This window comes from Chlorocebus sabaeus, chromosome 20 (assembly GCF_047675955.1).
Source record: "Chlorocebus sabaeus isolate Y175 chromosome 20, mChlSab1.0.hap1, whole genome shotgun sequence".
Taxonomy (NCBI): domain Eukaryota; kingdom Metazoa; phylum Chordata; class Mammalia; order Primates; family Cercopithecidae; genus Chlorocebus; species Chlorocebus sabaeus.
In genome coordinates this window covers 8,702,566-8,718,418 of record NC_132923.1, presented here as the reverse complement: position 1 = coordinate 8,718,418, position 15,853 = coordinate 8,702,566, and the positions used below count along the sequence as shown (strand labels likewise).

The window sequence follows — 15,853 nt, the reverse complement described above, 5'->3', positions numbered from 1 at the left end:
AATCTGTCTGGGGCTGTCTGAGAGAAAGGGCTCCTCGCTGGGAATAAGTGATGTCCAGAGGACGGCAAGGCAGCAGGCTGGAACACTGCTGGGTTGCTGAATCAACCATCATGGGAACTGCTCTATCTGTACGAACCAACACAACACTGCCTGAAAGACCAAAATACTCCTGATGATGTCTGAGAGGTGGGCTAACCTGTGATTTTATTGACTTTTTAATAGCTTTCTATAATTTTCAAGTTCTTTTTAATAATAAAGCATGTATCACCCTCAAAATAAGAAGAGGAAGGTTAGTAAGAACAACAACAACAATAACAAAAACCAACTACTTACTGCATGAATCTTGCCTTTATGAAGCTTACAGTCTAGTAATGGGAACAGTCATGTAAATAACTGACTAGAATATGTGAGAAAACCATAATGGGATGCCACTTCACGGCTACAGAATGGCTAAAATAAAAAAGACTCACAACACCTAATGTTGGTGAGGATATGGAGCAAACTAGCATTTTTGTATACCGTGGGAACATAAAATGGCACAACAATTTGAGAAAACTGTAAGGCAGTTTCTTCTAAGGCTAAACCCAGCATTTATACTCCTGGGTACTTACCCAAGAAAAATGGCCACAAAAAGATTTATACAAGAATGTTCATAGAACCAGGAGCTGGAGGATGGGGGAAAAGAGGAGCTGTTAATGCATATAGTTTTAGATCTGCAAGGTGAGAAAGTTCTGGAGATTTGTTGCACAACAATGTGACTACACCTACAATGTGACTATACCTAATACTGCTGAACTGTACACTTAAAAATGGTTTAAGGGCCGGGTGCAGTGGCTCATGTCTGTAATCCCAGCACTTTGGGAGGTCGAGGCGGGTGGATCACGAGGTCAGGAGTTCAAGATCAGTCTGGTCAAGGTGGTGAAACCCCATCTCTACTAAAAATACAAACATTAGCCAGGCATGGTGGTGGGTGCCTGTAATCTCAGCTACTTGGGAGGCTAAGGCAGATAACTGAATCTGGGAGGTAGAGGTTGCAGTGAGCCAAGATCGTGCCACTGCGCTCCAGCCTGGGTAACAGAGCGAGACTCCGTCTTAAAAAAAAAAAAAAAAAATGGTTTAAGATGGTAAATTTTATGTTGTGTATTTTACCACAATAAAAGACAGGAAAAAAACTGTTCATAGAGGCCAGGCGCGGTGGCTCCCGCCTGTAATCCCAGCACTTTGGGAGGCCGAGGCGGGTGGATCACGAGGTCAGGAGATCGAGACCATCCTGGCTATCACGGTGAAACCCCATCTCTACTAAAAATACAAAAAGTTAGCCGGGTGTGGTGGTGGGCACCGGTAGTCCCAGCTACTGCAGAGGCTGAGGCAGGAGAATGGTGTGGACCCGGGAGGCGCAGCTTGCAGTGAGCTGAGACTGCACCACTGCACTCCAGCCTGGGCGACAGAGTAAGACTCCTCCTCAAAAAAAAAAAAACAAAAAAACAAAAAAAACAAAAAAAAACTGTTCATAGAGCTTTATTCTTAATAGCCCCAAATCAGAACAACCCAAATGTCAATCAACTAAATGAATAAATAACTTGATGCATATTCACACAATGGATACTGACACATGCAACACGGTTGATCCTCACTGAAAGAAGCCACACACAAAAGCACATACTGACATGAAATTTAAGAACAAGCAAAACTAATCTAATCTATAGTGATAGATATCAGACATCAATAGTGTTGGCCTTTGTGGGTAGTGGTGACTAGAAAGGGCCATAGGGGAGCTTTCTGAGGTAATGAAAAATGTTTTACTTCTTGATTTGGATAGTTAAATGGTATATATTTTTGTTAAAATACATTGAAAGGTACACATAAAATCTGTGCACAGAGGTACACACAGACATACCCCCATGAAAAAAGTCTTACGGAAATAGTGAGGAAGGGGTACTGGAAGAGGCTGAATTCCTCATCTTGGCTACGTGCTGAAAAGCTGTTGCCAGGCACAAGTGCCTCTTTAAACCAGACAGCCATACATAAATATATTTTCATGCAGCAATTTATGGAAACACTAAGAATACTAAAATTATGATTATCTATATATGTGAATCTTAGTTTTGTCAAGCAAGCTTTTTACTGTTCTAATAAATTATTTAAAAAGAAAAAACATAAGTACAGTAATAGAAACATCCTTAAAACAAAACATAGACCTTTAATTAAAACTGATTTTATTTAAAATATTATACTATTTTCATCAAATATCTTGTTAAAATCTGAAATAAAACTGAATGCTAGCTTTATAAAAGTCGTATGTAAAAATGCAAGCCATAAAAAAAAAAACTAGAACACAGAATAAGGAAAAAAACCGTTTTATGCTCACAAGCAAAAGAAAACAAAAAGGATAAAATTTGTCTACAAAAGAATGAAAATTAGATTTGTATTTTTAATGATAAAGCCAAAATTAGATGACAAACAATAAACTAAAAAAAATTCACTGCAAACAAAATTGTTTGCTTTTTATGAGGACAAACTCATGTTTTTTAGAATATTTGTATATTTAAAAAATCACTTAAACGCAGTAAGTGAATAGACAAAACATTAACCAAAAATTTAAAAAGTAAAAATAAAAATGGCTAAGTATGGGTAAAAAGGGCTCAAACTTAATTATAATAAAAATGCAAATTAAAATGAGATGCTATTTCAAATTTAGCTAAGATTTTCCTTTTTTAGTAAAATACTCAGTTCTGGAGAGGAGGGTAGGGTGAGGGAGAGGCACAGTAAGTACTCAGGCATTGCTGATGGCAGTGGAAACTGGTATTCACTTTTTAGGAAGCAAATCAGGACTAAGCCCTACAACAGAGTACTGCAGCTAGACTGAAACTGCCGCTTGGATGTTTGGAGTAAGAGCAGGGTTAAATAATAACCCTGTCATTTCAAGTCTCTATTTGTATGAAAAGTACTTTTTTGTTGTTGTTGAAAGAAAGAAAGAGGTATTTTTTTCCCTTTCTTCCTGTGTTGAGGGGTGGGTGTGGCACGGCTAGGGTTCCCGCAGATAAGGCATAACATGTAACCAGGAAGATGGATGTGCTCTGCAGGGGCCTGAGGATGTGGGCTTAGGCCCTTCCTGGGAGAAGGCTGAAGACAGACGCTTGAGCAGCCCATGTCCTGAAGAGCAGAGTGGGCTCTGAGCCACTGGTTCCCCACCTGGCTACTACATATCCTGCGGCAGAGCATGGCTGCATTTGGGTGAAGACCAAACAAAGGCGATGAGATGCAGTATAATTACTAGCTATGGCTGTAAAAACTCGAGGAAAGGGCAGGGACAAGACCTATATCAGGCTGTTAGATAGCTCTAATGGAGGGCGAGATGGACTAGATGCAGAGTAGTCTTATTTCTGTTCTTGAGTGTTTTGGTATTTAAAAAGAAAAAAGTTTTAAAGTTGACAACCCTTGGTCCCCAAACTCCAGTCCAAGAGTGAGTTCCTATTTATAAGGGACTAAGAAGAGTGCATGTCAGCTTGTAAGTTCTTAAATAAATGTTTTAAAAATAAATACTCCAAGGAAAGGGCCTGAAAATATGGAGAAAGCCTTAATATACAACCCATCAAAGTTCAGAAAGGTTTGAGAGGAGTGAAACATCACACAGGGTAGAATTTCCAGCTGGAGACTCCTTGGGCCTGACCTCTGCAGGTTCAAACACATATGGGCAGAGGTGTGCTGCCTTCCTGGGATGCCACGGTACTCAAGTTTCAGATCTTTACAGTGAGAAGTGTATCTATCATGCAGACTGGAATGTTCATCAACATAATGCCAGCGTTTTCTTCCTGTGGGAAGATTTCCATTCATTCATTTAATAAACATTTACTGAACATATACTATATGCTAGTATGAGGCACTGTCCTAGGCCTCAAGGTAGTTTTGTTTTGCTCTGATAACAAAGAAAATTCCTTTCCACATTGTTCTCATGGAGCTAATGAGAGACAGTCAATGAGGAGAGATAGGCAATAAAGAAATAAATATACAATGTCAGTTATGAGTGCTATGAAGACAAATAATGCTAGCTAAGGGTAGGAGATAAGGAATACAAAGCAAAGGGCACTCTGTCCTCAAGGGGCTCTCAGTCTAGTGGAGAAATGACCAATAAACAGACAATTATCAAACAGAAATAAAATCTAAAAGGGGGTTATGCTCAGCTGTTTATGGGAGCAGAGAGAAGGGATGCCTCGCTTGTTAAGGAAGGTGTCAATGAAGGCTTCTGGGAGAAGTATGACCTGAATCTATAAGGATCAGCTAGATGAAGCAACAGGGAAGGGCAACCCAAACAGCAGATGCAAAGGTACGGAAAGGACGGAGAGCACATAATGGATACCACAGTGGGAGTCTAAGTTTGATGGACAAACACAACCCACTGGATTCATTCCAGTTGGAAGGTTCTAGAAGGACCCCAAAGAAGTGAGATAAGAGTACACATGTAAGCACACGTGTGCATACACACACCCCTGAAGTAGTCATGTGCTGTTTCTGCCTGCCTAGGACCTCTGAACTTCCCATCCCATAAGGTTATGGAGGGGCAGTTTACTTTCTCATCCCAGGAGTGAGTCTATGATGCAGACCTCTCCAATTGTGGTCTCCCTATTTGTCAGCAATGGTTAGGTTACAATGCTAAAAGACAGCCATCAGGTCATAGGCTTGGGGCTGCTGACTGGGAGCTTTTTCAGTACGCATAGAGAAAGCAGCAAGAAGGCCGGGCGCGGTGGCTCATGCCTGTAATCCCAGCACTTTGGGAGGCTGAGGTGGGCAGATCACCTGAGGTCAGAAGTTCAAGACCAGCCTGGCCAACATAGTGAAACTCTGTTTCTACTAAAAATACAAAAATTAGCTGGGGGTAGTGATGGGTGCCTGTAATCCTAGCTATCCAGGAGGCTGAGGCAGGAGAATCACTTGAACCCGGGAGGTGGAGATTGCCGTGAGCCGAGATCGTGCCACTGCACTCCAGCCTGGGCGACAGAGAAAGACAAGCAAGACTCCATCTCAAAAAAAAAAAGAAAGAAAGAAAGAAAAGAAAAGAAAGCAGCAAAAGAGGATGAGGTCAATAAACAAAACGGAGTGGAAAAAGGAAGGACCAAGAAAGCCCTCATGACATCATTTTAGACCCCGGATCCAGCCATGCCTGAAGATTGCCTTTGGGCTTTCTAGTTAAATAATCAAAGGGAGGAAAAAAACTGCTTTTGCTTAAGTTAATTCACACTGGGTTTGTGCCACTTGCAAGTAGATTAATATACAGTCCTTTTGGAGAAGAGCTTCAATTCTGTGTGCGTGTGGCAAGGGGTGGTACAGAAGGAAAGGGAGGCTGATGTCAGAGGGTCTCACCTATTAAGTCTGATAAATATGGTGAAATAGGTAACTTTAAGGTAACCAGAGGGTATAGAAGCAGCAACTAGACCTCCTTGGATGGAGAAACTGAGAAGTGTGTGTGTAAGTCGCAGTCTATATGGATGGCTTATATAAATTTTGTATGTTCCTAATAGTTCACTATGCAACCATAAGTCATCTTTAAATATCTTTAAGACACAGAATAGCTCATCAAAAATACCAGGAATATCATCTGTTTGAAACTAGTGTACTGTTCCTACAATGAATGCACATCAATGACAGGTCTTTCCCAAATATTTAATTTTGAGACAAATATAATATTTTGAACTCTTTATCCCTGATGTGAAACAACCATCCAGTGCTCTCCAGAAAACTCAAGCAGTTGTACCCATTAAGGTCCAAGTCTAACAGATGTTATAGCAAAACAAATTGCTCTATCTCAAGAGATTACTACAGAAGCCCAAAAGCTCAGATTCTGTTGTTCACATGTCTGAGAACTCTAATCAGTTGGTCACAGATAATACTACCAATCTTGGTCTGAAACAGAGCTTCAAATCTTTAAATCCAAGAACCAGAAAAATGCTCATATTACAGTGTGTTATAGTATAAAATTAGCTGGCTTAAGCAGCCTTTGTGTCATAAGCACTGGGCCTCCTTCTGGCAGAAATAACAATGCCTCAGGATTTCTTTTTTCCACAAGCATTTTCCGAATACCTACTTTGTGCCCAGGATCACAGCACTGTGTGCCCATGAGCCTTTCCTTTTTCTCTGGGTGAAAAGGCCAAACCTTGGTTCATATCTGGACAATGCTGAGTAAAAAATGTAAAATAAAAGGTAATGTATCATTGGACAATTTGAGATGTTACTCTTGTAGCCAGTGCTGGCCCACTAAACTCTGGGCCTCCTTTCCCCCACCACGCCAGGTTTACATTGCTGGGATACTAGTCACTGAGAAAGAGCAAGACTCAAACCACATAGCTGGCTTCCAGTTCCAGCTCTGTCGTTAACTAGTGTCAGGACCTTAGCCAAGATTCACTTCTGCATCTGTAAAATGGGGATAATATCTAGTGCACTAGGTTGCTGGAGGGACGAAATAAGTTAGTATATGTAAAGTGCTTGACACAGTGTCAGGTACACAGCAAGTGCTATATAAAGAGAAGCAAAAGGCCAGGTGCGGTGGCTCATGCCTGTAATCCCAGCACTCTGGGAGGCCGAGGTGGGCAGATCACTTGAGGTCAGGAGTTCGAGACCAGCCCAGCCAACATGGTGAAACACCGTCTCTACTAAAAATACAAAAATTAGCCGGGCATAGGCCAGGCGCATTGGCTCATACCTGTAATCCCAGCACTTTCAGAGGCCGAGACAGGTGGATCACCTGAGGTCAGGAGTTTGAGACCAGCCTGGCCAACATGGTGAAACCCTGTCTTACTAAAAATGCAAAAATTAGCCAGGCATGGTGGCATGCTCCTGTAATCCCAGCTACTCGGGAGGCTGAGGAGGGAGAATCACTTGAACCTGGGAGGTAGAGTTTGCAGTGAGCTGAGATCGCGCCACTGCACTCCAGCCTGCGGGATGGAGTGAGACTCCGTCTCAAAAAAAGAAAAAAAAATTAGCCAGGCATGGTGGTGCACATCTTTGATGCCAGCTACTTGGGATAAAATGAGAAATAATATAAAATAAAATAAAATGAGAAGCTATAATTAATACAGTGAGTTTTGTTTTTATTTTGTGACAGAGTTCCGCTCTCATTACCCAGGCTGGAGTACAATGGCAGGATCTCAGCTCACTGCAACCTCTACCTCCCAGGTTCGAGCGATTCTCCTGCCTCAGTCTCCTGAGTACTGGGATCACAGATGTGCACCACCATGCTGGGCTAATTTTTGTATTTTTAGTAGAGACGGGGTTTCACCACGTTGGCTAGGCTGGTCTTGAACTCCTGACCTCACGTGATTCACCTACCTCAGCCTCCCAAAGTGCTGGGATTACAGGCATGAGCCACTGCTCCCAGCCTAAAGTGAGATTTTCACCTCTTTGCAGTTCTAGAATTTAATGCAGAGAGATTTTACAGCAGAGAGATTATAGATTTTGAGATTCTCCCCACCCCCCCCCCCAAGTCTACGTATCATATCTGGCAGTATAGCAAACATCTAAAATAGCAAAAAGTTCTCCTGCTTCTCAAGCAGCTGTACCAATAGGAAACCTTCAGCAAGGGAGCAAGTCCAAGCGCCTGGGTACTGGGCCCTTACTAATAATAGCTAGACACTTCGAATTCTGACACCCAGGGCAAGGTAGATATAATTATCCTCATTTTGTAGATAAGCCCAAGTAGGAATGGAGAGGTTAAATAACTCATTCAATGTCAAACAGCTGCTAAGTGGCAGACCTGACTCCAAAGTTCATGTCTGCTTTCCACTCTATTTCCCTGCTTCCCATATAGCAAGCACTAACTATTTGTAAATAATGAACAAGGTATTTCAAGATCTTTAAAAAGATGGGAAACAAGGCTTCTCTGGTAGAAAAAGAAGTTGGCATCACAACTGCTGACAGTTTGACGCCCTTGCCTTCTCTGCTCCCAATGACCCGCTCTAGCAATCCTGCTTCCCTCGCTAGCAAGAAGACACTATGTAGGCCTCTGTTTGCAAGTCTCCCCCCGTAGCAGCCTAGACTCTGCTCCCTCCGCTAACTGCATGCTTGGGCTCCTCCACACAACATTCAAAATCCAATGACAGGTATCCCTTTTTGGAAGGCAAGTTTCCCAAACTCTGACACCAACACGAAACACCTGGGGCCGGATTACCCTCTAGTGTGGCCCCCAAATCAAGCTAAACAGAGAAGGAAGGGGAGGTGACGCAACTAGGCCTCCTGCGCCAAACAGGCTGAGCGCGGCGGCCGTGACCCCGCAGTGGGCTCTCCACAGTGGCCTCCTACGCCTTCCCTGTGGAAGGCACGCCAGGGCGGCGATGTTATCTCTGGGATAAAGGGCCGGTCCTAATGCAGTTTGTGGGAGAAGGCGCAGCAAAGCGCCTACCGGGGCGAGTCCCAGGAGCCTCGCTCTCCAGTCACTCTCCGAGGCGGGGGAGTCGGCGAGAGGGAAACAAGGGCCTTTGGTACCCAGCTGTTGGGCTCCGGCTGGCACGAGCGCCGGAGCATCCGTGCGCAGCCTCTGCCGCCCACACCCGCGCACACACAGGCGAACACACGGGCGCACACACACGCACAAAAGTACACCGGCCCTGGGCGTCCGCCTCCTGGAAAGTTGCCGAGACCGGCCACTGTGCCCCTACCAGCCGCGTCCCCACCCAGCCCTGAGGCCACTCTCAGTGCCCCGCCGGGGCGCCCCCGCGCTTCCTCTAACATCAACGCCAGAGACTGGAGAGGCCGCACGCGCCGGGCGTTCCAGCCCAGGAAGGTGTGGCCGAGAAGGACAGAGCCTCTTACCGGGTCTTGTACTTCCTCCGGACACGGCCGAACACCCGGAGGCTGCCAGTGCGGCCGATACCCTCCCCCCGCCCTCCCCCACCACGTAGCCCTCTCTACCTTCAGTCGGGAATCAATGGTGTGGTCGCAGATTGGTGACATCATTGGCGCGCCGGGCGTGGAAGGAAGAACCACGTGATTCTACCCTCTTTTGTTTGCGCTCTAGGAAATCAAGGTTTTTGTTGCTAAGTCTTCCTTGGTTTTTTACGTTGTGTTAATGCCGCTGTTTTGGGTAGGGTGGGGAGTAGGTACATGGGTTTAGGATGCTGCATTTTTGCCCATGGCCTTGATTGAACTCCTTCTTAGTCATTTATAACGTGGTTGGGCCGGAAGGCCTGAGAAGATACGTAGGTACAATCCTCTTTTTAAAAATAGACCACAGAATTAGCCAATAATACGTTATAACCAGTAGACCTTGAATGGACCGTTTAAATTAAATTAAACGAATTCATTTTTAAAATAATATAATGAACACCTTCTTTAACTTGACATGCTAAGAACTAAAATATTATCAATTAACTTTCATCAACTTTTAAGTGGTCCCCATCTTCTGCCACTGCCTCTCCATCAGAAGTAACCCCCATCCTGAATTTGTGTTTACACAACTATTATATTGCTTTACTTTCTTTTCGCATTTATATTACTAAGCAATGTATTTTTACTTTTTTAGTTTTGTGTGTGTTTCCAAACTTTCATCTAGAGTCCTGGGCCTGGTACATTTTTCTTTACAAACATGTTACTAAGATTCATCTTCGTTGACTGAAGTTACATTTTGTTCATTTTCACTGCTACGTAAAAATCCATTATGTACCATAATTTATCCATTCTCCAGCTGCCAAATCTTTGTGCAATTTCCAGTGTTGGAAATCAGCATTGCTTTCTGGTGCCACGTGCAAAAATGTCTCTTGGGTGTATTTACCTAGGAATAAAATTGATAGGATTTTGGAATGCCACTATTCCACTTTATATGATAGTACCAAATTTTTATCCAAAGTGGTTGTACCAGTTTATACTCCTACCAGCATGTACATCTTCTCTAACACCTCAGATTTCTTGGTTTTTGCTAATGCATGGTCTCAAACTGGCCTTATTGAGGTTAAGCATCTCTTTTAGATATGTGTTGTCCATCTGTAGTTTCTCTTCTGTGAAATGTCAGTGTAGGGCATTTGAGGGATTTTAGGACTGAGCAAGAAAAAAATATATGACCAAAAGGTGGCATTAGCACACTCAAGCTTTATTTGTGTGAGCTTTGACAGGTTTGCATTTAAGGGAAGTCGCTCGCAGCATGAGAGGATCCAGAGATTGGGGGTGGAGAGAAACCATCCAAAAAGGGAGGAGAGAAGGAAACTTCCAGAAGGGAGTGGCCTTACCATGTCCAGGTGATGATGTTCAGCGGCCTGTGGGAAGTCTCTGTTTCAGAAAGCTCCCAAGGGCAGCAGTAAATTGGAGTCTTCATGAACCATGGATTTATCTTATCTATGACTAACAGATGTTGGGCACAGTTTGTTGAGTTATACAAAGCAGGCAAGCAGCTCTAAATGCCTAAAAATCTGCTTAGTTGGGTTATATCTAAAATGCCTGAATGTATAAACATTTGAATTAGGTGCTGAAAGACTTTTGAGATGATAGATACCAGCTTTCTGTGAAGAAATAAACAACCCGGGGACTCAGATACAGAGGCCATCTTTGGCTCTTTATATAACAGTCAGTTTGAGTCTTTTACTGTTGTTTTAGTGGATTGTTTGTTACATTATTCATAAACTTGGGGCACTGATTGTTTGTCAGTTATATGTGTTGCAAATTTATCCTCCCATTGGTGTCTTTTCACTTTCTATTTTGATAGATGTTCTTAACTTTGAATTTATTAATATTTATCCTGTTTTTATTTTCCCCCTACCTAATATATGTTCACTTACTCTTACTCCTAAAAATCTATAAATCCTTATTCCCTCTGGAATTTACTTTTGTATATAGTGTGAGGTAGGGATCCCATTTTACTTTTTACATACAAATGACCTTTATTTTCCCCCAGCTTTGTTTATTGACTAGCCCCACCTTTCCCAACTTTGTTATATATCAACATTCCTGTTACTTATGGGTCTATTTCTGATCTATCTATTCTATTCTACTGGAAAATTTGTCTATCTTGATGTCAATACCACAATATTTAATTACCATAGCTTTATGAAAAGTCTTGATATTTAGTAGTGCAAAATCTCCCTTTTATTCTTCATCCATCTTTTTTTTTTGGCTATGCTTGGTCTTTAGTTTTACCATATTTTAAGGCAAGCATCTCAAGTTGCACACACAAACAAGTTGCACACACACACACACGCAACACGCAGCAGTAACAACAACAAAAACCTGTTGGCAATTGCATTGAATAATAAATAATATATAAATTTTGAGAGAATTGACATTTTATGATTCTGAGTCTTCCATTCCATAAGCAAGGGATAACTCTCTTTTTATCAGGTCTTCATTAATGCTTTAATTTGGGTTCATTATTCTCTTTGTTCAGATCTTGCACATCTTTTGGGGAGTTTATTCCTAGATACTTTGTAGTTTTTGTTGCTATTACAAGTGATGTCCTTTAAAAATATGCTTTCTAATTTTTTGAAGATGGTATAGAAATAAATTTGATTTTTGTACGTTGATATTGTACCCAGCCACAATGCTAAACTCTTGTGTGTAGTAATTTATTTATTGATTCTTTTGGATTTTGTATGTAAACAATCATTATCTGAAAATAATGCCAGTTTTCCCCTTTCCTACATTCAACTCTTATTGCTTTTTATCTATCTTACAGTGTTACACTGATTTGGCCAGGTGCGATGGTTCATGCCTGTAATCCCAGCACTTTGGGAGGCTAAGGCAGTCAGATCACGAGGTCAGGAGATTGAGACCATCCTGGCTAACATGGTGAAACCCCATCTCTACTAAAAATACAAAAAATTAGCTGGGCATGGTGGTGGGTGCCTGTAGTCCCAGCTACTTGGGAGGCTGAGGCAGGAGAATGGTGTGAACCCGGGAGGTATAGCTCACAATGAGCTGAGATCACACCACTGCACTCCAGCCTGGATGACAGAGCCAGACCCTGTCTCAAAAAAAAAAAAAAAGTTACACTGGTTTGGGGGAGAAGGCAATGCATTGTTCCAGTTCAGTGTTGTTGGAAATGGTTATAGTAGGCATTCTTGATGCTCCTGATATTCAAAAAGGGAACTTAGAATTATTTTTGTGTATTTTATGATAAAACAGAATGATATTTTTGTAGGCATTTTGTAAATCTCCTTTATCAGGGTAAGGAAGGTACCTTTTATTCCTAGTTGAATAAAATTTAAAAATCTTGAATGAATTTGAATTTAATTTATTTCTACATCTATTGAAATCACACAATTTCTCCCTTTAATATGTTAATATGATAGATGATATTTATAGAGTTTATATTAAACTACTTATCCTTGCATTCCTAGGATAAATAACTGGACCATAAAGTCTCAATTTTATATGCTATTGTCGACTCTGTATTCTGTGTCTATGTTATATTCTATGTAGGATTTTTGTATTTGTGTTTATGAAAAACATGGACTTGTGATTTTCTTTTCTCATTCTGTCTTGATCTGTTTGGGTTTCAAGGCTCATAAAGTGATATAAGGAGTATTCCCTCTTTGTGTATCCTCTGGAAGAATTTTAATAAGATTGGAGTGATTCTCCTTTCAAGCATCAGTAGAATTCACCAATAAAACTGTCTGGAACTGAGTTTAGTGGCTCACACCTATAATCTCAACTACTTGACAGGCTCAAGCAGAAGGATCACTTGAAGCAAGGAATTCAAGACCAGCCTGAGCAACATAACAAGACTCCATCTCCAAAAAACAAAAACCAAGCAAAACAAAACAGAACAGAACAGCAAAACCATCTGGGCTAGGTATTTTCCTTGTGTGAAGATTGTAAAATACAACTTTGATTTATTTAATAGTTATGAAACTATTCAAGTATTTTCTTTCTCTTTGAGTCAGTTTAATAAAATAATAGGTTCTAGAATTTTTTCCATGTCATCTAAGGGTTTAAGCTTATTGGCATAGTTATTGATTATATTATCTTCTTAATCTCTGCTGTATTTATAGCTCTTTTTTCACTTATAATATTACTTGTGGTAGACTGTGTTATTGCTCTCCAAATATTTGCTTCTTTTTTTGTAAGAGGACTATGCATGTCTACCTAATGCTATGTGACTTGAGGTGACTCTTGTGACAGGAGAATTAATACCCAACCAGCTGTGAATGGGCTTGATCATCATATATGAACAGAAACTTTAAAAGGTATCATACCTGTTTCTATCAGCTTTCTTGCTCTTTTCTCTCTTCCATGAGAATGGCATGTGCTTGACTGGGGACCCCAGAATGAAAAATACATGTAGAGGAGAGCCCAGCAGAGTCAACATATATAGCAAATAAGAAATAAACACAGAGACTTGGGATTTTGTAGTTACCAAAGCATATTATAGTGAAAACTGACTGATAAATTTTTTGCCTATGACTTCTTATCATTTTTTTCTTAAATAAATCATTGCAGAGGTTTATTTATTTTGTTGGTATTTTTCAAAGAACCAACTTTGGTCCTTGTTGATTCTCCCTGTTTTCTATTTCATTTCTATCTCTAGTTCTGCTCTTATAATTATCCCCTTCCTTCCATTTTCTTCGAGTTTATTCTGTTGTTTATTTCTTTTTTTTTTTTTTTTTTTTTTTTTGAGACGGAGTCTGACTCTGTCACCCAGGCTGGAGTGCAGTGGCCGGATCTCTGCTCACCGCAAGCTCCTCCTCCCGGGTTTACACCATTCTCCTGCCTCAGCCTCCGGAGTAGCTGGGACTACAGGCGCCCGCCACCTCGCCCGGCTAGTTTTTTGTACTTTTTAGTAGAGACGGGGTTTCACCGTGTTAGCCAGGATGGTCTCGATCTCCTGACCTCGTGATCCGCCCGTCTCGGCCTCCCAAAGTGCTGGGATTACAGGCTTGAGCCACCGCGCCCGGCTGTTTATTTCTTAAGTTGTGTGTTTAGTTCATTAATTTTCAGCCGTTTTTCTCCTCTTTAAAAACATTTAAGGCAATAAATTTACTTCAAAGCACTGCTTTCTGTATCCCACAAGTTTTTATATATAACATTTTCATTATTATTCAGTTCAAAAATATTTAAAATTTTATTGTAGTTTCTTCTTTGACTCATTATTTAAAAAGTATGTTCTTGCCAGGCATGGTGGCTCACACCTTGTAATCCCAACACTTTTGGAAGGTGAGGCTGGAGGAACATTTAAGCCCAGAAGTTTGAGACCAGCCTGGGCAAAATAGTGAGACCCCATCTCTACTAAAATAATAAAAATAAAAAATTAGCCAGGCATAGTAGTCCCAGCTACTGAGGAGGCTGAGGTGGGAGGATCACTTGAGCCCAGGAGTTTGATGCTGCAGCCTGGGTAACAGACCCTGTCTCTTCTGACATATTTGCATTGTTATCTTAATTTTTATTATACTTTTAGGCCGGGCATGGTGGCTCATGCCTGTAATCCCAGCACTTTGGGAGGTTGAGGCGAGAAGATCACCTGAGGTCAAGAGTTTGAGACCAGCCAGACCAACATGGTGAAACCCCATCTCTACCAAAAATACAAAAATTCACCAGGCATGGTGGTGCCCGCCTGTAATCCCAGCTACTCAGGAGGCTGAGGCAGGAGAATCGCTTGAACCCAAGTGGTGGAGTTTGCAGTGAGCTGAGATGGCGCCATTGGACTCCAGCCTGGGCAACAAGCGCGAAACTCAGTCTCAAAATAATAATAATAATAATAATTTTTATTATACTTTTATTTAAAATGTGCTGATATTTGCCTAATTGGTTAATTTATAACCTAGTCCGAGAAATACAAGGTTGATAAGAATTTGTATTCTCTCATTGTTAATGCAAAATTGATATATGTCCATTATTACGAGATTGTTAGTTTTGTTGTTCAAATATCCTGTATCTTTGCTTCTTGCTTTCTGCTTGAATTACCAGTCACAGATAAAGGCATGTTGAAAAATCTCCTACAATGATGGTAGATTTGTCAGCCTCTCCAGTTTTTATCAATTTATGCTCCCTGTACTTGGAACACATTTGATTAGGTGCTTATGTGTTTAGAATTGTGTTATCATTTTGGTGAATTAAATTTTATATCATGACACAGTTATCCCTTTCTATCCCTACATTGCTGTTTGTCTTAAAGTCTGTTTTGTCTGATGTTATCATAGACAAATCAGCTTTCTTTTAGTGAGTGTTTACTTGTAATATTTGCAATCCTTTTACTTTCAACCTTTCTAAGTTCCTTTGCTTTAGATGTGTTAATGCATACAGCTGTATTAAAAAGTCCTAACTGATCAAGCCTATAATCCCAGCACTTTGGGAGGCCGAGGCGGGCGGATCACGAGGTCAGGAGATCGAGACCATCCTGGCTAACACGGTGAAACCCCGTCTCTACTAAAAATACAAAAAATTAGCCAAGCATGGCGGTGTGTGCCAGTAGTCCCAGCTGCTGGGGAGGCTGAGGCAGGAGAATGGCGTGAACCCGGGAGGCGGAGCTTGTAGTGAGCAGAGATCGCATCACTGCACTCCAGCCTGAGCGACAGAGCAAGACTCCATCTCAAAACAAAAAAAAGTCCTAACTGATCATCTGTCTTGTTACTGTTAATTTTGTTCCATGTATATTTATTATGATTTCTTTTTCTTTTTTTTTGAGACGGAGTTTCGCTCTTGTTACCCAAGCTGGAGTGCAATGGTGCGATCTCAGTTCACCACAACCTCTGCTTCCCAGGTTCAAGTGATTCTCCTGCCTCAGCCTCCCAAGTAACTGGGATTACAGGCATGCGGAACCACACCCGGCTAATTTTTGTATTTTTGGTAGAGATGGGATTTCTTCATGTTGATCAGGCTGGTCTTGAACTCCTGACCTCAGGTGATCCGCCCACCTCAGCCTCCCAAAGTGCTGGGATTACAG

At 41.5% G+C, this 15,853-nt stretch overlaps 1 protein-coding gene across 3 annotated transcripts in view; it reads right to left on the bottom strand.

Moving 5' to 3' along the window:
• Window positions 1–8,976, bottom strand: part of ADAR (adenosine deaminase RNA specific) — a 46,395-nt gene extending 37,419 nt beyond the window's left edge. The window contains exon 1 of one of the 3 annotated variants that reach the window (XM_007976960.3): window positions 8,899–8,976. In XM_007976960.3, the coding sequence (XP_007975151.1) occupies window positions 8,899–8,943 (45 nt within the window). In that variant the 5' untranslated portion in view covers window positions 8,944–8,976. Of the gene's footprint in view, window positions 1–8,799 lie in introns of all 3 variants that reach the window. The other 2 variants (XM_007976958.3, XM_073008343.1) reach the window with 2 other exon arrangements.
• Window positions 8,977–15,853: the final 6,877 nt, after the last annotated feature.